This window comes from Empidonax traillii, unplaced genomic scaffold, assembly GCF_003031625.1.
Source record: "Empidonax traillii isolate 1590-97213 ecotype Southwest subspecies unplaced genomic scaffold, ASM303162v1 scaffold402:size526523, whole genome shotgun sequence".
Taxonomy (NCBI): Eukaryota; Metazoa; Chordata; class Aves; order Passeriformes; family Tyrannidae; genus Empidonax; species Empidonax traillii.
The window spans coordinates 293,617-317,100 of NW_020955595.1; the positions used below are offsets into that span (position 1 = coordinate 293,617).

The 23,484-nt window shown below is 38.4% G+C and overlaps 1 protein-coding gene across 4 annotated transcripts in view; it reads left to right on the plus strand.

Annotated features, from left to right (window-relative positions):
- The window catches only part of TTC17 (tetratricopeptide repeat domain 17), a 53,111-nt gene extending 33,932 nt beyond the window's left edge, over positions 1 to 19,179 (plus strand). For 3 of the 4 annotated variants that reach the window (XM_027893693.1, XM_027893696.1, XM_027893695.1), the window contains exons 17-25: positions 8,068 to 8,238; positions 8,411 to 8,661; positions 9,271 to 9,436; positions 11,802 to 11,922; positions 12,244 to 12,403; positions 12,892 to 12,975; positions 14,619 to 14,738; positions 16,635 to 16,778; positions 18,102 to 19,179. In XM_027893693.1, coding sequence (XP_027749494.1) covers positions 8,068 to 8,238; positions 8,411 to 8,661; positions 9,271 to 9,436; positions 11,802 to 11,922; positions 12,244 to 12,403; positions 12,892 to 12,975; positions 14,619 to 14,738; positions 16,635 to 16,778; positions 18,102 to 18,233 — 1,349 coding nt within the window. In that variant the 3' untranslated portion in view covers positions 18,234 to 19,179. The remainder of the gene's footprint in view (positions 1 to 8,067; positions 8,239 to 8,410; positions 8,662 to 9,270; positions 9,437 to 11,801; positions 11,923 to 12,243; positions 12,404 to 12,891; positions 12,976 to 14,618; positions 14,739 to 16,634; positions 16,779 to 18,101) is intronic. The other variant, XM_027893694.1, reaches the window with a different exon arrangement.
- The last annotated feature ends 4,305 nt before the right edge of the window (positions 19,180 to 23,484 follow it).

Genomic DNA, 23,484 nt, shown 5'->3' on the forward strand with positions numbered 1-23,484 from the left:
AGCAACTTGCCAAGACCTTGAAGGCTGTATTCACTTGGCTTAAATCTGAGAGCTTGTAAAGTGGTGATGTGTAGCTTCAGCCTGTAATGAGTCATGTTGAGATTGTCTCAAAGCAGCATGCAATGCCATGTGCTCAGATTGAAATGAGCACTGCACGCTGAGCCATGGAGTGCCAGGCACTTAACTACCCCTGATCTGTCTGCTTTATTGATTTGTTTTTTCCTTTTAAGGTTGCTTGCTTGGTTCATGTGAGTTTGTGTTGTTCTCTGACTGTCCTCAAAGCTTTAAGTCTATCATTTGTTCTGGCTACTAATGTCTGAAACTAGGACAGTTGAGAGTTTCCTAGAGGAATAGATTGAAGCTTCTTGAATGCAGCAGTTTTGAGGAGCAGGGACATTCTTCCAAAAACGTCTAGTCTTTCTGCAGTCATTGTTCTATAGTGATGAGAGTGTTTTCCTGTTGAATTCTAATTAGGGTGGTTGGCAGTATTCTTGTCAAACATAACCTTCTGCAGGTGTCCCTTACTCAGGAAAAGACTAATCCTGTTCTTGATCATCACTTCATCATAAGCAGGGTTTTGTTGTTTTGTTATTTTTTTTAATCTTATTTACAGCAACTATTCTGCTACTTAATGGTATTGCATAGAATGTATGACAAACTGCCAAGCACTTAAAAGCTATCTTAGTTTAATAAGGGACATGCCTACCTGACCAGTTAACACATTAGTTTGCTGTTTGAGTGTGCCAGTATCTCTGCTTTGATGTCCAATTAGGATGAAGATTGCATGGATATCTATCCAAAAAAAAATCTATAAATTGTCATGGATCAAGTCTGACTATTAATCTGCTCTTGCTTACTGAGCTGTATAACAGAGTAAAGAGAAATGCAGATAAACGTAAATACAGCCTATCAAAATACTTCCTCAATATAAATATGGAATCAGGTCCCTGTAGTATACTGTTTGAATTCCAGTATATGGTGTAAACCTTACAGGCAGAGTGGTATAGAAGACACACACACATGAGACCTTTACTTGGCTTTAGAGTGTCAGCCCCATACAAGTGGAAAGCTAACAGTAAACCACAGTGGAGTTACTTTACTATCATAGAGTTGAACTACAGATGGCATTTCTCATGAGCAGGGTTACTGTTGTACTTAAAGTCCTTTTTAAACTTGAGTTCATAGGTACTGTAGGTTCTAGCAGGACCTACAAAATATTTGATGTTTAGCATAATAAGGGATAGGTGGAAAAGAGGAAAGATTAGAAAGAGAGAAAAAAGGCCACTGTTGTCTTTGCTTATGCTAATGATCCTTAAACTAAGAATTTCCTTGGCTTAATCACAAACAGATTTCAGGAGTATATTGTGTACAGGGAACTAAATATTGGTCATTCAATATTCAGAGCATCTGATATACTGTGATGTACTGTGGGTGACTGAAATTCAGACAGGAGGGCTACTTACCATCCTACTCCATACGTAGGAACAGGATCCTCTGAAAGAGACATTTTCTAATTTTCTTTTATCAACTCACAGAATTGGAGGGTTTAAATTTAGATATTTAGGTCTTTCTATGTTTTAGGCCCTATTCCCAGGCATCACAGAGCAAGTTCCTGCTTCTAGATATGCGTCATGAGAAAAACCAAGCTCCTATTTTAGTAGGTGCTGGGGAAGGAGGAAAGGCTTTAGGTAGTCAACCTCTGAGTTTCCCCTCCCTGTTTCTGGGGGGGAGGATTGACATTTTCTGCTCTGTAATAAAGTAGCCTACTGAATTCTTCAAAATGTTTTGCATGCATGTCCCTTATTAAACTGCATTGTGTTCTAATTTAAATAGGTTTGTCTTTCTCTTTATTTTTTCCCATGTTTTATTTATCACATCTTTGTATTTCATCAGGGACTGGTCTGTTACTCAGTGGTGAGGTATTTCTCTCAATATGATCAAGAAATCTGGTTATGTATTTGTTGGCATTTGTATGTTTTGAAAGGTTTAATCAGAACTGCTGTAATGAGACAATAGATAACCTTTAAATCTATAGTTAAGCCAATTTAGAGGCATCTTTTGGCTACAAATCAGATTTTAAAACTCCCTGTGAGTGAGAACAGTTTTACCCTATAATCCTCTTAATTGAAAACTATTGTTGGAATAAATAATAAAAAAGAAAGAACTTTGTAGGGTTCATTTTGTGTGCTTCAGTCTAAGTTTTGACAGCATAGATTATCATCCTGTTGTTTCCTATGCGTCAAACCAAAGCTTGTTTTGTAGTGCTTTTCTGACAACCCTATTTGGAGCATGGGTCTCATGATCTTTGAGGAAAGGCCACTGACCATCTAGGGGAGGAATTTGTGAAAATCAGATTTTGAAATACTTCATTTTGCTTTTCATTATTTGTTTCTATGCTTAGCTTTTTTTTCAATTACAGTTTGTCTAGTTCTTAGAAAATGTTAATTTTTTTTTAAAACCTGTAACTTCCAGTTTTTTAAAGGAGGGTTTGTATTAAAGGAAGAAGCCAAAAATGAAAAGTGTTTCTGTGTGGGGAGAACCACACCAATAGCATAATCTAAATTTGGGCACTGCAGTCCTCATTCTTTGTCTGTACCCATACTGGTACTTAACTTGACCAGCAAGGGAACTTATTACAGTCTGTCTTTTGTTATTCCAGAACAGAAGCTATGACAATATATGGATAGTAGATACATCTTTTTAACTATTTATCCGGTATGTTACAACTGTAAGACACTAGAGGTGTACTCGTGTTACTGTGATGGAGCCTTGTCACGCCTTGTTAAAAGCAGCAGTGATACTTTTTGGGTTCAGAGAGAGTAAAACTGACCCCTGGGTAAGCTGGTCGGCTTTTCAAGTCTACAACAAGGCTTTGAACTGTTTTATGCTTCTGCAGATGTGGGTTGCCCATCTGCTTTTTATCCTTTCTGGGTCCTGTAGTGCAAAGTGAGTACATGGTAGAATTTGTGTATTTCTCTTGAGATAAAAATGTGTCAAACATCACAGGTCAGTATTGCATAGCCAGGTAATTGTAATAGAGCTTGTAGTTTTCTTTCCCTTTTACTTTCCTGCTCTGTTTGTCACTTTGTTGATCATTTTCCACTAAAAATGAAGTGAGAATTCTCTAGTTGTATTTTTTTAATGCGCGTGTGTGTGGAAAGCAGCTGATTTTGTTTGGTATTGCTTCTGGAGTACAGTGCTGTCTTGCAGTTCAGCAGGTGTGGTTTGTGACCTTTCTGTAACATTTTTGATGGCAATCCTGTTCTTAGTAAGTGTTCTGCAGTTTCTGGTTTCAGAGCTCAATCATGAGATTCATTTTGAAATATAAATATGTATTTTTTCAGGAAAACAGAAAAGGAATGCATTAATTTTAGAGCAAAATCTTAATAATACCACATTAATTTATGATTAAGGTAAGCAGAGCAGCAATAGCTGCTAAAGATAGATCTCTAGTTACTTCTCATCTATTGCTTTTAAAACTCATCTCAAAATAAGTGGCATGGATTTTTTTTCCCCTTAGCAAATGTTTTGCAATCAAATATCTGTTCATATGTGATTGGAATAGCATGGTTGCTGTTAATATCTCAGAAGATCTTTAGGAAATGATCATGTTCACCTTGAAAGATCAAGGTAATTAGAGTATGCAGTGTGTTAATCACCAGTGTTAACATTGCCATGAAAGTCAAAGCTCATGTTTTATGTGTTGTATAAAGGATGGTCTCCCAAACAGCCCTTCCCTGTAACACTACCTGAGCTCATTAATGTCATATTGCGGTGAAGTCACTATGGTGCAGAAAGTAAGACAGTTCTTCAGGTGCAAGTTTAGCCCAAATTTTGATGATTAGAATCTCAGTAGTTTTAAATGCACAAAAAGGTTCTGGTAGGTGATTTCACTCATTCTGGATTATTTTTTTAAATGCTGCTTAATTTTATTGCCTGTCACATGGAGCACTAAACAGGATTTGTCCTATAAAAGTGATGGCTGACAATATGCTGGGTTTGTTTGACTTCTATAATAAATATATTTTAGCCTCATTATAAATATGCAGTGTTACTCAAGCAGTGAGCACACCTAAATTTTTCACATGACCTATGAGCAGCATTAATTGTTACGCATTTTCCTGTGTAAAGTAGTAATATGCCACCCGCTTTGACTTGTTTGTCTCTGCATCTGTGTAACCAGTGACTAGCAAAAGTAAAAAGACAACTGCTTATTGATTCATTGCTTCTGAGGTGTCTGTAGATGAGACAGACATCTGCATGCAGGGATTGAAACTTATTTCCATTGAGATCATTGATATGTAATTCCTGCTTAAAAAAATACCTACCTTTACTGAATTACACTGTGGGGAATAGTAGTTTTGAGCATGCATAAAAAATAAATATGGAGTTAATAACTCACGTTAGCAGCTTGGTTTTGATTTGTTCTGTACTCTGACAACTCAAGTATTAGGCTGACTTACGTCTGTATTAAGTACAGTTCTCTCTTTCCTGTGTTTAACTGTAGAGGCAAATCATTTAAGTGATACATACCTCCAGATAACTTGCATTTTGCCTAACCTAATGCAAGTCACTGACTACTGCAATAGTCCTTGACTCTTGTAATCATTCAGAAGATAATCCAGCTCTGCTTATTCCAAGTGGTAGGAAAAAAAAATCAGTACCTAAATTTAAAATTACATGACTTTTAGTTCTGAAGCGTTATTCTGCCATTGTAATCTCTATATGTACCAAAAAATTTTTAAGGGCATTAGTCTGTATATCATAAGAAGTTAGGAGCCAATAATTCTCATAAACCTAGTATGTTGAAACATAGGTGGTGGAGTTAGCAATGTCCTATTTTGCAAGCTCTGCACCGACAAAGAACAAATGTCATTAAAAACTTTGTGCTGAATAAAGGCACTTGGAGATAATTTTGTTTCTTATTTCCAGTACTGTTGATGACACCAAATCCTCTATCTTAAGTTGATATATAGGAATCAAACAGTGAAAATATTTAATGATGCCTCATTCCCTCTGCCAGATGTACCACAAGAGCCAACCACCTACAGTGGCAGTTAGTTTCGATTTTTAAAACAGTCAGTGCCCACTTTAATGGTGAAGTTTGATTACTTTCAAGACCTTACTCAAGGTTCAACACTTCCATGTGATACACTGGGGGTGTTGTTTGTTCATCCTTCCTCTTTTCCATACTTACTGCATTTCTTTCCTTGTTTAAGGTACGTGGCTTTCAGTCTGAGGGTCTGGGGTCACCTAAAGTAACAGAAGTTTGCTCTTCAAACAAAAAAACCCAGCACCAGAAAAGTTCATATGTAATAAGGGAAGTTCATAGTTGTTTCCAAGTGTGACTTTTCTGAGAAATGTGGCAATGTTAAGTATGGTTCAGAATAAGTGTTTGTTATCCATTCATAGATAGCACAAGTCTTCAGCCTCAGTGACTGCATCACTTCTCCTTCCTAATATTTCTCCTTCCTTGTGACAGATGTCAACATTCTGGGTGCTTCTCTCCTTATGCTGAGTGGCTTTCAACTTAAGAGTTTGGAGTCATCTTGTTCCTAAAGAACTTAAGCCTGACTTTTCTGTTTAGGGTTTTTTAGCCCTACCAGCTTCAGCAGGTACCACAGCTTCAGCGGACATTCAGGAGGGGTCCTCAAAATCACAAAGGTGATTGATATTAGATGGGATGGATGACGTAGCAGATCTTTTCTACATTCAAAATTTGTTCTGTGCTAGTGCTGTACAAGTGTGTTCGCGTTGGCCCCAAAAAATTAAAAGTTACAAAACTATGGGAAATAAAGTCCTTTAGTATGTAATAGTGTGTTCTGCTTTTGATCTCCAAGGACTCAAAGCTTCAGAGTTTGCATTTGCTTTTATTCTCCAAAGGATTTGTTTTCTAAGTTAGGAATTACTTTATGGGTTTTTTTCTGCCAATTTCTATATTGACCTGGTACAGTCAGACTATTTGTGTTATTTCCATCACTTAAATAAAGGCCTAGACACTTGTTTTGTATCATCACTATATCAGTTTTGTTTCACTTCATGGAACATGGTAATCGGGTCTCATAATACTCAAGGTATGACAGACTCAGATCCACTTCCTCTGAGCTTTCTTACCTCTGCAGAATCAATAGGAAAAGTGACAAAAGGTGCTCTCAGAAAAATAAATGAGCAAGAAAGGGATCCTTCTCTAGTAAATTTTCACAATAAGCTAATCGATCAAGTACTATATAGAAGTTTTAGACTTCAGATTTTTGTAGCTGCAGTACCATTGTGTCAGGACTTTACACTTAAAATTCACATGTGCAGATTTAGACAACCAGAATATGTGCGAAATATTAATAATACATGGCTGAGCATTTGTAGGTCAGCAGTCACGTTTGTCCTTCGCATGGCTGAGATGCTGTGAGTATTGCAGCGATACAGCTAATGCTCTGCAGACAGCGAATGTGCCTGGAGTTTGGGGCTGTGTCGTTCCCTTGCTGGTCTCACACTCTTACATGGTCATCTTCCCTGGTGATCTTCCCTGCTGGGCTTCAGGCATCTGACTTGCAATGTTTCAGTACCAACAGCTTCATGGTACAGTCATCGAGATCTTCAACTTCCACTGGTTATTCAGCTAGCATTTTTTTTCTCCAGCAACATCAGACAACTGAAAGCAGCAATTTGAGAAAAATTAGGTCACTCAGGTTTCTATATATAGCACCTCTCAGATCCCAAGAAAGTCAGTACAGCCATCTAGTCTGTTTTTAGCCATCCGTGTTTGTAAATTAATACTAACAGAGTTGGTGTTAAGTAGAATTTTAAATGCCATTATTTTTTTTCTTGTACTTTCCATCTTTTTTTTTCTTTTTTGGCATTTTTATTTCAGTTTAAAATAGATGTCTGGCTTTCAGCCCCTTTGCTTTTTTAATTTATACTAATGATGAGCAGACCTTCAGCAAAGGGAATTGTGGTCATCACATTACTGAGAAGCACCTGACTTGCATTAAAATCAGGAAGGAGGGGTTTGAGAGTAGTAGCTTTGTACAAGGCGTGTATTTTTCTCAGTGGTGACAGGCTTCCCTTGTGATGAAAGGCAGGTGCCCTGATCTGTATCTGGGCCCCATAATGCTGTGGGGTTTGGGGCAGCTCCCAGCCTCTGAAGTGTGTGGAGAATCACTTCATGAGTTGTGCAGGCTGCTGGGGGAGCAGCTCTCTAACTCCTCTTGCCCTGGGAGACTAGAAAGTAGTTAGTAATAGAAAACTGAGATCTGTAGTTAAAAGGTATTTAATATCAAAAATATTGCTACAAAGTTTCAGATGGTCACCTTCTGAACACTTAAGAGTATGGCACTGAAGGATGCTCAAAGGCTAATGTTGCAAGTTTGCACTATTTTTCATTTTTGTTTTTGCTCATTACTGACTCTACCTTTGGATTTTTTACAGTGATCTTTGCATTTGGTGGAATGTGAGCTTGTAAGCTGACCACAGAATTATAGGTGTTAAATTCTCAACTGAATAAACTTCTGATTTTTAGCACATATTAATACTCATAGCTTTTGTCTGTCTGTTTAATGATCTAGTCGTGCCAACATACTCTCTGTTGCTAGCATAGAAGGTCAGTCAAGCAATCCCAGACCAGTCTGCCTTGACCCTTTTTCTCTTGCACGTAAGCATGGTGAGCTTTGTGGTGTCTTAAGTGAAGTTCATATGGCAGGCAACCCCCGCATATGGCACATTGTCACTAAAAATATGTCTTAGGACTGCTCATTGGACTGGCTTCCAGCACACAGTAATTTCTCACCTACTGTGCAACCTTCCCTTGAAAGATAGCTGATTTTGCTTCCATTAGTAGTTCACAGCATATGTCTAATAATATAGTTTCCTGTATCTGTTTTACATGATCTGCCTTATCAAGAAACAGATCTACTTTTTAATCACTGAATGAAGTTTTTGATACCTTGTAGAAATATTCTTTCAATCCATGTGTAGAAAAACAAGAAGACAGTAGCTTCCGCAGTACAGCTTCTGCACTTGTATCCAGGAGGAGCATTCATGCATGGTTTATCAGTAATTTTTCTCTTTCAGACCACTGTCATGAGAAAAATACAGATGGCAGTTATGGCAAGAAGAAATACTTTGATGACCGCTATGAGTCAGTTACAGCAGTGACAGAAGGGCACACTGAGGGAGGTACAGAAGATCCGCAAGTCCTTACTCAGAGTTCAGCAAGGAATCCCTCCTTCTTGAGACTGGAAAGTAAGTTCAGCCTTACAAAATCAGTGCTGGCAAATTAATTGGTTTCTAGATTTTTCAGAAGAACTGTTTATCTTCCTCCAAGAAGCTATATTTCCCCCCCTCTATTTTGTATATAATTGTGTATAAAAGCACAAGGAAAATAATTCTTAATTTTTATGATATTCCCTCTTAGATGCAGTAACTGCAGAAAGCAATGGTTCAGAAGGAGTGGAGGATTTAGAAGATGATCAGATGTCTGAAGAGATGCTAGCTTTGGTGGATGAGTTTGAAAACTCTTGGCCTCGGGAAGCTTTTGAAGGGGCACTGGAGGTAAAAGGTCGTCGGATGGACTTGCAGGGAATCCGGGTCCTGAAGAAGGGATCTCAGGATGGACTGGCTAGCTCCTGTTTTGGGGACTGTGGTGATGATGATGAAGCTGAATGGGTAGGTTTGAATGGTTTACTTAAGTTTTGTACTAACTAGCTATTGTGGAGGAGAGAATGATGAGGACAGTTGAGGGGATTTAACACTGGGAGATACATGAACTCTCCCTATGGACCTAAAAGATATGGTTGATAGGTTTGTTGTGTAAAATGAAGTAGTAGTTTTAATCCATCACCAACTGGCATCATTTAAGTGCTGATAATCAGCAGCAGGAGCTTAGGTGTTGAATGATGCTGGTTGCCTTCAAACATCTTGCTCAGAGTTGCAAAGGAAAAAAGATTCTAAGTGAAAGTTCTGGTTAGCATGAAAAGAAGAAAATACCTGTTGTCATCATGTTACTAGTAAAATACGTAATGAAAAATGCCTTTCAGTTCTCCAGCAGTTAAATTGGTTTTCTCCTATGTTAGAGATCAGAAAATGTGTATTTTGTGTGCATGGCATGATGCAGTGTAAGGGACCAGGCTTAGAGAATGGGTTGACATGAGGAGGGAAGGAGAGAGACAAAAATCTCATCTGTAATATCTTTAGCTAAAACAAGCAGTGTATTGGAGCTGATAACATCCATGGTGTTCCTTACTGTTAACCTTGCTAATACTGTTCTTTTGATAGATCACTTTTCAGGTCAAACGTTTAAAGAAACCGAAAGCTGAAAGTTTGGATCTCCAGGAGCCAGCTGGGAGAAATGTGGAAGAAGGGACTAATGGAGAAAATGAAAACTTTTACCAAACTGCCCTAGAGATCAGTGGACCAAAGATACCTTCTCCTGGACCAACAGGTAACCTGCTGCTTCCAGAGAAAGGAAATCATTTTCAGCTTTTGCATTACTATAGTTTATTTCCTGTGCAGCCATTACATTACACTGGTTTATTACTAAAAACAAGCATCACAAAGACTACTTATAGAAATATGCCTTCTAGATGAGTACACAGGAAAATAAGAAATCTCCTCCCTCTGCAATTTCTTGATGAAGTGCAGCATAACTTTATTTATTGAATGAAAACTTTCTAGTTAATTCCCAAAACTTGTGGGGATCGGGTGGTAAAAGTGGAGAATGAAAGAGGTAAATATTGTGAGTAGAAGTAGTAAAAGAGAGAGGGGGTTTTAGTGATATCTTTTGGTAAAACTGAAGGAGCAGAGAAGTTAGGTTATCAGGATGCAAAATAAGAGCTTGGACTGATTACTGACTAAACGTAAGACATACAACTCAAAGACAAAAAGCAGAAAGCTTGGTCTAATAAAAATGAAATAAATAAATAAATAATAACTGTCCTGCTGTAATTGTTTGATGATATTATAAAAGTAAACTTAGAGGCTGTCTTCCAGAAAACTGGAGCTACAGAAAAGTAGAGTATTGCACCAACAGAGATGAGATTTGGAGAGACGAGTGGACTTTTTGCTCGCTGAGGAATTAGAGAGTAATCTATTAATGTAGTGCCAAAGAATAAAACCCAAGTAATTGGCCCCCATGCTTTTTGTCTTATCTTTCAACAGAGCTAAAATCTTAATGTTGTAGCATTGATGTGTAAGGAAAAATATGTTCTACAGTACCTCTTAGTCCTTGATGATTTGATGACCTGGAAAGTGGTTTCACATTTTGAAGGCTTTTACATGAAAACTTTAACAAGCTCCTTTTTTAGCAACTGACAAATGTAGGTTATTGAATTAAATATTTGAAGTAAGGGGAAGGATTACGTGAAAACAGACTATCATTTGTGAGCACACACCTGTCCTTCCTCAGTGTTTATCTTCTTTCCCTCTGAGCTACTTTTGTGGATTTATTACACAGCATCCCTCTATTGTAGAGTAGTTACCTTCCTAATGTTCCTGTGAGGCAGGATCTGCTGACATCCTCTTTGCAAGAACTAAATCACCAACATTTGAGTAACACTTTGAAAGTCACTTGGGGAGTTCTTGGTAGAACAAGGAAATTATGGTATCTCTCCTGTGTTTGACTACCTCCCAGACTACTGACCTGTCTCTGCAGCATTTCCATACCACTTGCTGGCTTTTGCTATTTGTGCAAATAAGAACTCGCAGATAGTTCACAGTTGTGGTGATGAGAACTGATCATTTATCTCTGAAGTTTCCTAGTGTATCTCAAAATTAATTTTCCTTTTATCACAATACTTTACAAAATACATGGTATTACAGACATCTTCATTATTTTGCAAAATTATGGTGAAGTGGTTTACTATAACTTGTATGAGAAATAGGATTTGCATCCAAATGGGCAAAATTTTGGGTAACTAGAAATAACTACTGAAACGTTTCTGCATAGCTGGTGCAATAGACTGGCACGGTGTTAAACTTGGCTTCCCACTGAGCAAATCTGTGGCTACTGGGACTTTTTTTTTTTTTTTTTTAATGTTCCAAATAGTGTGGATGTTTCTTACGTGAAAAGGAAAATGTTTCCTAACATTTAACACTGACTGGATTCCTTGAACTTGATACAGTATCCACCAAATGTAAGGGAATATAAGATTTCAGTAGACTTTGGTTCAAATGTGAAGATCATGTTCTTCTTTCTCCTGATGATCTATTTGTTAATATAAAGCAAGTCATTTAACCTTTCCCTGCCTTGCTTAACTTCTCTAAAAAGTGGGAGGGATAAGGTTTAATTATTTAATAGATTCAGAAATATTGCTGTCTTGAGTGTAAGAATGCAGTAGAAGCCACTGACTCTCTTAAAAAATACTCATTGAACAGAAAGGGCAGTGTCTTTCCCCTGGGATTGTCAAAAGATAGACCAAACAACTTTTATTAATTTTAACTATAACTGTAGAACATAAATTATGACTTAGTTATGAACTTTCTTTAAGGACATTTAAGTAAAGATAATACCTGTAAACAAGAGTTGTTTTTAATCTGTAGTTTTGGAAAAAGTGTAATGAAACAGGTTTTGAAACTCCATCTCCTGAGCTGTCTTGCGTACAATCTGGTTCTGTCCTTGCATCCTACAAGTTCTGTTCAGTCCATTTAGGTTCAGGAATGTTCTTAAAGAAATCTGACCGCAGTATGGTGACTTTTATAATGCATGGAATGTATCCACTGGTATAAGGTATTTTATAAACCATCCTGCTGAAGCATAATGTCCTTCTGCTTCCAGAAAGTTTTTTCTGTTTTTGTTTTGCTTTCTCAAGGAAAAAGGCGGGACTATCGTAGCCTCGGCTGGCCAAGTCCTGATGAATGCCTGAAGCTCCGTAGAGTAGAGCTTACAACTGTAGCCAGCACATGGCTTGCTGTTTCTGCTAAAAACATTGAGTAAGTATCTCGTATATGAACCTTAAGTAAGTTACTTACACAAAGCAAGACAGTTACATGGCTTTCAGTGTGCGTAAACTGAAGATTTTGATAGTAAGAAAACTTTTGGGATTTCAAAGGAGTTTGAAAATAAGTGGTTTCATCAATAGACTTGCAAAGGAAAGTGCAAGTGCAGATGGAAGATCCAGTTTCTCTTGCCTCTTGAGCTTCTCAAATGAGATTTTGTCAGGTTCTGAGCAGTTTACTTTCACTAGAGAACTTCGTAATGACTATTCTGTTTTCTTCTCGTAACTAATTCAGCTTGTTTTATGACATTTGTAGCATTACAGAACACATTGATTTTGCCACACAGCTGCAAGAACCAGCCATGGAGCCCCTTTGTAACCCAAACCTACCAGCCAGTATGCATACTTTGGACCACCTGCAAGGTGTCTCTAGTCGGGCCAGCTTGCATTACACTGGAGAAAGTCAACTGAAAGAGGTATGCCAGAGTTGAAGGCTGGCACACAAAAATGGCCATACCAGGGCACATTTAGTTCAGTGTCCTGTCTCCAGAGGTGACTTTCAGTGAATGAATGCCCAGATAAAACTGTAAGAACAATGAACCAGCAACCAACAAATGTTACCGGAATATTTTCCCAGCCATCTACAGTATGGTCTGAAGGAAATTCTAAAACACTGTTAATGTCTCTGTATTTATAGCTCTTGGTGGATGAATAAGTGAAAGAAAAGTCCAACTCAGCCGATACTTAGTTCCATACTTAGAACTTGCAGCTTCCTAGTAGTCAGTGCCATGGAATTATAACACTGTGTGATGATACAGATAGTATTAACTCAATATAGAGAATGATGTTTAGGTTGAAGCAGGTGACAGCATTTGTAAAAGGCTGGGTAAAAAAGCAGCCAACAAATAAGGGACATCGCTTACTAGGTACCAGCATGTAAGCACTTGTATTTCCTCTTCCACAGGTGCTACAGAATCTTGGCAAAGACCAGTACTCACCCCAGTCACTAGAACAAGTTGGTACTCGAATAGCCAAAGCTTTGGAAAAGGTATGTGTAAACGATAAAAATGAGAAGTCTGGGCTTACTGCTCATGACTGACACAGTGGTCAGTCTGGTCTCAAATCGTTTGTCTGAAATCCTAGTCAAGTAATGTATTAGTACTTGGACTAGGGATTTGTGTCTATTTAGCATCTGTAATGTCCTCACAGGTATTTTGTTGAGGTGTATCCTGTGCTTACACCGTCAAGTGTCTTCCATATCTCTCCATTGAAACGTAAGCTTGTCAGATTTTCCAGGCTTTCCTGCCCTGTAGTGAACAGCATTGCTGACTATTGATATATTAAACTATTTCAACAATTCTCAGCCCTCTTCTTTCTTTTTATGCTGCATTGTCTTGGAGCTTATGGAAAGTTGAGTTAAGCCATGTGTCACCTCTCCAGTGATGCTTCTGGCATTCAGCAGTCAAACAGCTTCCTGCTGTTTCAGGCTGCTTCTTTTACCTCATGCAGTGTTGGACTGAAGTGTCAGATGTGTTCAGGCAGAGGTGTGGTACCATGTGCAAGACTGCACTTCCCGTTCTCCCCAAAGAAACCCAAGCTCCCTGGCTGAAGGCTGCTAAGGACTTCATTGGAGCACCTTAGATGATTAGGGACATAATTTTCCCAGGATCTACAAAGCAGATAGGGATGTAAGGATTGCTGTTCTATGTTTACAACTAGTAGGGAGAATATCCCAGTCTGCTGTAGAAAAGAAGGCTAGTCAAACCAGTTTGATGCCCCCAGCCTATTCTACTGAAAGTTGTCTGAGGACCAACCTTACTATGCCTTGAATCTGAGGCCAATATAGCTTTGTCCATTCCCAGAAATTAAAGATGTTACTCTTATCCTGGTGTTACAAGACTTAGTTTCCTTCCACTTTAGATGTATGGTAGCTTTTTCTCTTAGGTACTAGTTTCCCCTGCAGACAGGAAGCTTTATCCAAATAAGCTGAAAATTTAGTGCAGAGACTAGAAGCAGAATTCTCAGTGTTGACTGTGTTGGAAATGAAATGCAGTTCTTCTGTCTACCAGTCTCATTCAGTATTCACAAGAGCTAATCAAACAAATCAAGATGGCTACTTATCTAATTGCATATGTGAGCATAAACATTCATTTACTGTGTCTGAGTCCACAGAATTCAAGCACTTAATGTTTTCCTTTGTAATAGAGGGCATGGGAGTCAGCCAGCTAGAGGCACCAAAGGTTATCCGTTGAGCTTTGTCAGGCGTCTGGTCTGAGCTGCATCCCCAGGGCATCCTTTCTCTTTCTGATAACTGCAGGGAGCCTACAAGTCCAGTCAGCTAATTTAACTAAGTTTTTTCATTCATTTTGGCGAACGTGTGTACACATCTAGATGCTCAGCATCAGACATCTAGTTAGAAGCTGTTGCGGCTGCTGAAAGATATTTAACTATTCCTTTCCTAAGAAAATAACATTGCATTTAGAACTTGTGTTTCATTTGGCAGTCTCATTTACCTGGCTATTGCATATGTGTTGTGAGATAAAAAACCTTTTGTTGCTTTGGAATAGTTTAATGCTATTTTTGAGTGTAACGCCCTCTACCTCAGTATAACAAATCAATTTGAGGAATGAAAGATAAGACTGTTCACTGCAAGTGTTTACATGACAGTTTTTCATGTTCTTCTTTTGCCAGAATCAGACTTCATGGGTCCTCTCTAGCATGGCAGCTCTTTACTGGAGGGTGAAAGGCCAAGGAAAGAAGGCAATTGATTGTTTACGGCAAGCATTGCACTATGCACCCCATCACATGAAGGTGTGTATATGTGTGCCCACTACTCAGATGAAATAATGTTTTGCTTGTCACAACAAAGCTTTCACAGATTACTTTTAGGGCCAACGCTGCATTTATCAAGTGTCTAAAATGTATTAGCCTGTTGAGGTGAAACCTCAAAACTTTCACCACCTGTTTGGTATGCACTGTCTAAAAAAAAAAAAAAAAAAAAAAAACACCAGAAAACAAGCAAAACCAAAAGATAACTGCAGAAAAGGTTTAGTGGTGTTCCCTACATTTCAGTGGGTTCGACACCTCTCTGGGCATTCTGGGCTTGAACTTCCTCTTGCTATGTGAGACTTAATCAACCTTTGTCTAGGCAAGTTTTCTAACCTGAGATATAGGGAGATACTTTCTGCTTGTGCTTTTTAGGAGGATAGGAGGTGATATCTAAAGGAATTACTTAAATGCTTAAATCTTAAACTTTTAGGGAATCTCAGCTGGACACTAGTGCTTGACTTAGTGCAGCAGTTCTGTACTTCACTCAAAAAAAAAGGCAGTACTTTGAATATCATCTTCTGTTTAATGTTTCAGTTGGCTGAGGTGCTTTGTAGTCTTCACCTTGCCACGTGCTGGGCTGAGCATTATAAGGTCTATTCTTATACACCAAGCTCCCCCTTGCAAACTGATAAATGCATAGGCTCCTTACTGTACACTGTAAATTTTTCCTCTGGGACCTGAGCAGCAAATTGTGCAGTTTTGCAAAATTTATACTCCTTTTTGACTCTTGGTCTTCAACCCTTCTCTGAAAATTGGGAGACAAAGTAATTTACACTTTCAGGATATTATTAGGAGGAGTTAGCCATTTACAGTAGAAATCCCTCAACTAAGAAATGCACATTCCCACTGCACAATCTGTCTGTCTCCTATAAGTCTCTTTCTTTGCATCGGCCTTTTAAAACAAGGTTGGAACCAAGATGTAACACGTCAAGCTTTTGCTTCTTTGTAATGGGGAATGGTTCCTCAGGAATGGAGCCCTTAGTTGTGTGATTTGTAAGGGTTAGACTATGGATTGGAAATTACAGTTTGTCAAGATTATGGTGTAGTAGTGCTGTTTTCTAGAAGTATGATATAAAGTTGCTTGAGACTGGATGATTCTCCTGATTTGTGCCTTGTTTTTGTACTCAGAGTTGCATTGAATTAAAAGCTATTTAATATTTTGTTTTATCCTCCTCTCTGCGTTTATGCACTCTGGCTACTTTCTCTTGACTCTTTTCATGTAAATGAAAGGTAATTAATTTTCCCATGAACTTCTTTTGTGATTCTGACTTCCATAATATCTGCTTTGCAAACATGAATGACTTATCCACCAAGGTACTCCTTGACATGTGGAGGTCAAGGAGACAGGGATCACATCCAGAATATTGTATTGTCTTGTTGAGGTCATTTAAGACTTGGTACTAAGCAGTATTTTGTCCTTCGAAGGTATGAAGTTCCCAGAGTCTGCTATGGCTGCCAGGGCTCAGCAGTTTTGTCAGTTAGACAAGGTCACAGTCTGGAAATCCAGGAAATAAAAAGCATGCCATCAGTGATTAGTTGAGGAAATTTTATTTATAGCTGTTACTCAGCATCAGAATAAGAATCCTGTGGTAGAGGCAGGACAAAAATATCCTAGGACACTTAAGTGAGCTAATTTTTGAGTTGTTTTTCTATGCAACAGTAGTGTTTATCACAATTGAGAGTAGATGTGGATGTGAGGGTTTTTTTGTTTATAATTGGGGCCCAAATGCCCTTTTAGAGTAAAACAGCTCTGGCTTGTCACTTTCAATGTCACCAGAGAGGGAAGTGAGTAGGAACCAAGTGAGAGTGGCTGGGTAGTGGAGTCTTCTGACAACTTCAGTGGAAGGAACCTCACCATTTGTTGCTCTTCTCTTCCAGGATGTACCACTAATAAGTCTAGCAAACATCTTCCACAATGCAAAACTCTGGAATGATGCCATCATTGTGGCCACCATGGCAGTGGAAATAGCGCCACACTTTGTAGTTAATCATTTCACGCTGGCAAATGTCTATGTAGCAATGGTGAGTGTGCTGTCACCCACTTATGTCTGTCTTCGGTACAATATTTACAGGGATATCAAAATGGTATTCTCACAAATAATTCTGAAGGAACAGTGTTCAAGAAATTGGGGAAGGATCATCAAGAAGGAATATCTTTTGTGAAAGACAAAACTTCTGTTATTTAGTTTACTCCTATTACTCAGTACTTTAAGGCCAACATTTTTATAAGCTGGCTTAGGAATGCTGTCTGCAAAGCTTTGTTAAAGATAGTAGCAAACAATTAGTAGTTTGTATTGGCTGCTCATCTAAACACAAGATACTTTTCTACTGGAAAAGTAATGATAAATTGGATCTCTATCCTGAAGAGCTAAGCTTAGAATAATAAGTAAAACCCAATTCTCAGTTGTAGGGAAGAAACACAGGGGAAGTTCAGCTTCAGTATCTGGATTATCAGTGTCCAATGTAATTTACAGATTGAACTCAAGTTTCTTCATACTGTCTATATATTCTATGGAAATGTACTTTTTAAAAAAACAAGACTTCACAACTCACCTTGATCTAGTTAGTGTTGATTATATGGCTAGAAATTAGTGTTATCTCTACAACTAAAGTTACTGAGAAAAGGAACTTAATAGAACAAAAAATAGTATTGAAAGAGACTGAAAATCCCAGAATGTTTTGGGTCTTTTCCCCTCTCATTTTTCTTCCAATACACTATTGGATGTTGGCATGCTTTCCTAGTTAATAAAAAAGCAGAGTGACATAGGTAATGAGATTTCAGCTATATAAAAATAGATGCTATTTCCACATGAATGCTTCTAACTACCAATCTGAGTCCAGCTTACCAATTGAAATTCTCTAGCTATTGTATGCTCTTCAAGTTTTGGGGGTTTTTTGTTTAGTTTTTACTCTCTACATTGAGTGATCTTTTAAAAATAATTTCAGGTTATTTCTAAAAATGTTAGCTTTTCAGAAAAGTAGATGGTTTTGCATTGTCCATGATTTTAAAGATTTTGTCTATATAAATTCTGACTGAAATCTGTTTTTAAAAGTTACTTTTACGGAAAGAATGGTAAGATGTACTATTAAAAGGAAAAGGCAAGAACATTGGTCAATAATTTGCAACAGTAATTTAACTCCTTCCCATGGTTTATGCAGAATTGAGTCATTAGCCCAAGAAAATATTGGTTATCTGGGGGAGAAGGAAAAAAAATCCTAAACCATGGGGATTGGTTCAGGTACTTTTGTGCACACTACACAAGTACTTAGGATGAGAAAGGCATAGAAAATGTGTTTACTGCTTTTAGAATCTGACTCTTTGCGCTCTCATTTCTTTCTTTACAGGAAGAGTTTGAAAAGGCGATGAAATGGTATGAGTCAACACTAAAACTTCAGCCGGAGTTTGCCCCAGCAAAGAATCGAATCCGCACCATTCAGTGTCATTTACTTATGAAAAAAGAGCGACGGTCTCCTTAGAGACCAGCATCTTTCTCTTTTCTAAAAATGTCATTATTCTCTACTCTGCTTTTAAGCGTGTTAAGATAAAATGAGGAACCAAAATTTTTAACAAGACTTTTAAAAAGAGATGGGATTTGGATCAAGGGTTCTTTTGTTATTTTTTTCTCAAATATAGGAGCATCTTTGGAAAATATATTTCACAGACCGTAATTTTAAAACATCCGTGTAAATATTAAACCAAGAAACTTCCATAAGTCCATGACCACCTGTACCAGGAGCCAGGCACTGTTACTTTTTCCTTAATGCTCAGATTGGCATCAGCATCCAAAATAACTTGCTTCATGTCTTACAATCTAAGTCACTGGAAATGCAAAGCACATACCTATACCAAATAGTAAGAAGAGATAATCAGCAGTTCATCCATGTGAAACTCATGCTTTGTCCAGTCTCGTTCACTCCATACCACATCACCTGCTTTTTTGGAAGGAGAGGAACAGACTTCTAAATGTTTATAAAAAACATGAGAAACATCAAGTATTTTTAGAATTGTTTGTTTCACTTGGGGGGATAAGGAGGAGAAAACAGCAGGACTCTAAAGTCAAAGTAGTTTTTAATCTTACTTGCAGAAAAAGAAAATTGGTAAAAATCCCAATAAGGTGTTTTGTATTTGTCTATATATTCATAGCCCTCTGCCTCCCTGAGTGGTTGATTTACTAATTCTTTGTTCACTGTATTTCTAGCCGTTTTGGAATAAGGTGCAAGTTTTTGCTCACTCTGAGCCATACTTTCAGCTGCTGAGGAGGAGGAGGGAGACGGTGTCAAGGTATCAACAGCAAATAAGTCAGGTGGAAGATTTCCAAATCAGTTCTGTCTTTGGTTGGTGGAGAACGTGATTCTCCAGACATCACTGATGAATCAAAAAGGGCACATATTTGAAATAAAATAAATTGTTTATGAACAACTCGCAGCTTCTCCTCCAGTGTGTATGTCATGCGCCATTTGCAAGAGTCTGGGCTAGCCTAGGAGAGCTACAACCTTTCCTCAGGAGCAGACAGAGCTGGGAGGCAGGAAAACCTTTAACACTCCTGATTAGACAATGATTTCGTGTGCACCCTTGGAAAATTCCCCATACCTCTGTGTCTGACTCTCTGTGGCAGAGTGTAAAATAAGCTAAATCAGCTCTCATATAACCTGCCCTTCAGCTTTTGGTGTTAAACATGCTTCTTAGTGATTCAGAACTAACAATGCTTATGAACTTACTCTTTCCGCCCTCCCCCCTAATATTTTTCCTCTCTCGTTAATGCAAATTAAGAGCAAGTATGGCATTGGTGGAAACTGTGACATCAATGTAATTTTTATAACACTGTAACATTACTTCATTAAAGGATCTGTGAGCATTTTTATAAATGACTGAAGATGAGCAGTTCTAATGCAAATTTTACCTCTGTCTTATTGCAAGTAGTTTTCATTTATCTAGAAAGCTTGACAGAGGTATGAGCAAGTGGTACTGCTGGGTAGATTTTTATTAAAAATGGGTGAATGTGTTAAATTTTTGTCAACAGAGTCAACAGCATGTCAAATTTTGTTCTCTTCCCAAGGCTGCTGGAAGGCTGAATGTTGTTGACTGGAAACAGGCATAGCTGTATCTATATGTAAACCAGTTTGGTTAACTGGTCTGCTTTACTTTTATACTGGTTGATAAATACTTGGGAGTCACTTAAATATATTTGGTGAATATGTCATTGAGTGCTAGTTTTAAAAACTTCCCTTGGTACAGAGGATGGACCTTACAACTTGGTTTCCTAATATATTATGTAGTCAAATCAAGGGTTGCCATGTGCTGAACTCTTTTCTACTGCATCTGTGTCACTGATGATGGGGGATGCCAGGATTTAAGTGAAGAGTAAGGCTGGTCCTTAAGAACCCTAAGGGAACAATATGTGGAGCACAGATGGTCATCCGTGGCTTTGACAAAAGATGGAATTAAAATAGGCCTTTTCTGGATCACCAAGGATTAGACAACACTGGTGGGCACTGAAATTTGGCTATTAATACTCATGTCAGCTTACATCTTGCTTACTCCAGTGTTTATTTTTTTCATTAAGAAATGCAGCAAGATGTACTGTATACAGGCATTATACAAAATGTAGGAGGACTAAGTCTTTTATGTGTGACCATACTATAAATTGCCATCAAGGAGATAGCAGGATTTGGCGTTTCCAAAGAATTTGCACCTTATACGTGGTTTTTGAAAACTGTGGTCACCTGACTTGAGTATTTTTTTCTGAATCTTGGTTAAGTACTTTAATGTGTACTGCCTTAGTCTCAAAAAAGTTATATGCACAGGTGTTCCATTGCTGCTGTTTGCTCTCTCTGCCATACAACTGATTTTAAAATAGCCCATGCTTCCCTCTTAACTGTAGTTTCTGAAATTTTAGGTGATTCCTAGACGCGTACTGCGTAAGCAGTACCTCAAACTGAAGGAGGGAAGCAAAAAAATCTACTTGAGAGCATAAACTTGACCTAACACTATATGGATTTCACCTGCTGAGGAATGTTGGTATCTGCCCTTGGAGAAGGATAATGGAACATTCTCATCTCCATGCCTTCAACCCTCCTATATAAATGCCAAGAGTGGGGGGTTTGAGTTGTTTGACTGTGTTCAAATGTTAGTCAATTAAAACTAATTATACTAATCTTAAAAACAGCCAACAAGTTGGGCAGCATGCTGCAGTGGAGACCAATGCATATAATGGAGGAAAGGTGTGATTCTCTGTGGGATGAACTGACTATTTAAGGACTACACTCACCTCCTTGCATTTAAGCTATTTTAAAATAAGCTAAGATAGCTGTCTAGGCTCTGTCTTCAATAAATGGAAAAGATTATTATCTTGGAGGGTGATCTACCCTTCCTGTTGTAGAGCGTGACAAATTGCGTGTTTGAACTGCCTGTTCCTTTCCACTGACTGTTGAGATACTTTGACAAACTGAACTTCAATATGATTTCTAATAATGAGGCTTGGTAACTCGTTTCACATTGACTGGCTCTACTAAACATATCACTGAAGTAGTCTAATTGAGGGATGACATAACCATAGGTAAATGGCAAAATCCTCTCCTCTCCCAAAAAAAAAAAAAAAAAAAAAAAAGGTTTTTTTTTTTCCTCAGTTATTTTCAGAGCATGCCCACAAATTAAGTACAGATGGGAAAAATGTCTCTGATCACAGATAACATCCTCAAAATCCTCAGCATCCTCACAGCCTCTAAAGCTCCTGACTTCCAAGGGCTTTTGAGGGCAAATGCTACAGGAAAAGAATCAGATACCTATATCTATGAAGTCGTTGGTTTTGATTTACTGTTGATGTCATAGTTGTACTGGTCAGGACTGCACTGATGCCACAAAAAGAAGGCAACTCCAGAGTATCGTGTTGGCACCCAGTGTGACCACAGGATCACATTCAAGCAAGAGCTTTTACAACGCAATAGAGACAGATCACCTATGGACACCTTGGATCACCTGTGATGGCAAGTTTTCATAACAAATGGAAAACGGTAATGAGAAAAGGGTTCTGATGCAGCTTACAACCTTCTTTCCCTACTCTATAGCCCTCCCTTCCTCTTACAGGAAAAAGATTAAAAACAAACAAAAAATCCTTAACCTTTCCCTAAGCATTGTATGATATAGCCAAAGATTAGATTTCTTGCAGTATTGTGATGCTTTTGCTTCCTGCGATTTGCAGTAGCTGCCATGAACTTTTCTGGCTAGCAATTTAGGACCCCCTGGATTTAGACCTGCTTCATGAATAGTAATGTTCCTACCCTCGTTGCTGTCCTCTTGTATGACTTCAGGCAAGGTATTTCCCTCCTTGCTGTACTTCTCTTCCTCCCACACATTGTCTGATGTCTTTTTAGAACATATGGGGTTTTTTGGAGCTGGAATTATTGCTGTTTATGAATTTGTATGAGAAACAGTCATAATGCCAGAGAATACAAATAGTAGCAACACAAATGAAAAACAACAGTGTGGAAACCCATGAAGCAGGGAATAGGAAGAGTTTAATAGTCTCTGTATTAGTACTGAAAGAGTGAAAATGCTTTAGAAGAATTTGCCGTGGTATTCAGAAAACGCAAGCTTCTCCCCTTCTCCATAGCTATTGGATGTTCTGGGGCAGGTTGGGGGGGTGGGGGAGGGTCCTCCCATCTTAGGCATCACTTAGATGTGTCCTTCTGGAGTGCTGCAGGTTGCCTTGATTTTTTAGAGGACCAGCTGGCCATGATTGGGTCAATGAGACTCTCTTGAAAGAAATGTCCCCCAAGAGTAAGCTTTGTCACTTGTGGGATTGGTTTTGTTGGGTTTTCTTTTCTCTTACTTTGCTGAATGTACTCACGTGTGCCAGTACTGGTTCAAATAAAGAGATTTGAGTCTGTGAATAGAGGCTTAGGAAGCTTTCCTGTCAATTTGTGGTGGTCTTGCTGAGGTCTGATGGCTGGTCATCTGTGAGAGCCAACAGCAAGTTGTCCTGCAAACAACTACCAGAAAGGGACAGGTAGCGAACTTACAGGCAATTTGTTTTCACTGCTATTTTTAGGGAATCTGCACAAGAGTGGTGCGACCCATATTCCATACACAGAACCTTAAGGAAGTGACGGTCTGAAGGGAGAGTGTTCTTGTATTTTAGGCTTTTTTCATTTTTAAGTATTAAGAAGCTCAGGATTGATTAGGAATGGTGTTTTGATATGAATGATTGCCTAAAAAAGCAGCCCCTTGAACTTTTGCAAGTAGTTGGGTTTTTTAACCTTTTAAACCTAATGATCTACTTCTGGGTTCCAGAGCAAAAATAATAGTATCTGAGTTCAGTAGTCCCAGAGGAGGTGTGATGACACTGCCACAGAAGGAACAGCTTTGAATACAGATGAGTATGAGTTAGCTTTCTAATATTTATAATCTATGGGGATTGTCTTAAGGCAGGTGTTTTGTTGATTTTTTTCTTTAATCTGGTTTCAGCTGCTCCTTCTATTTTCAGTCCTTCAGAATAGGGTTATTAGTAGTCTCACAGAGTATTGCTATTTATATTTATTTGTGTCCTCAGTGTGCCAGGTATTTCACAGAAGAGACAGTCCCTGCTCTGAAGGGTGCACAGCCCCAGACATTGGCTCACAGAATTTCAGTGGTCACTGGTGCCTTACCCAGGGATCAGACAGCTGTTGAGTCAAACCTTCTGGCCACAGTCCTTCTATGGTAACACCATTGTTGGTTTTAAAATCCAAT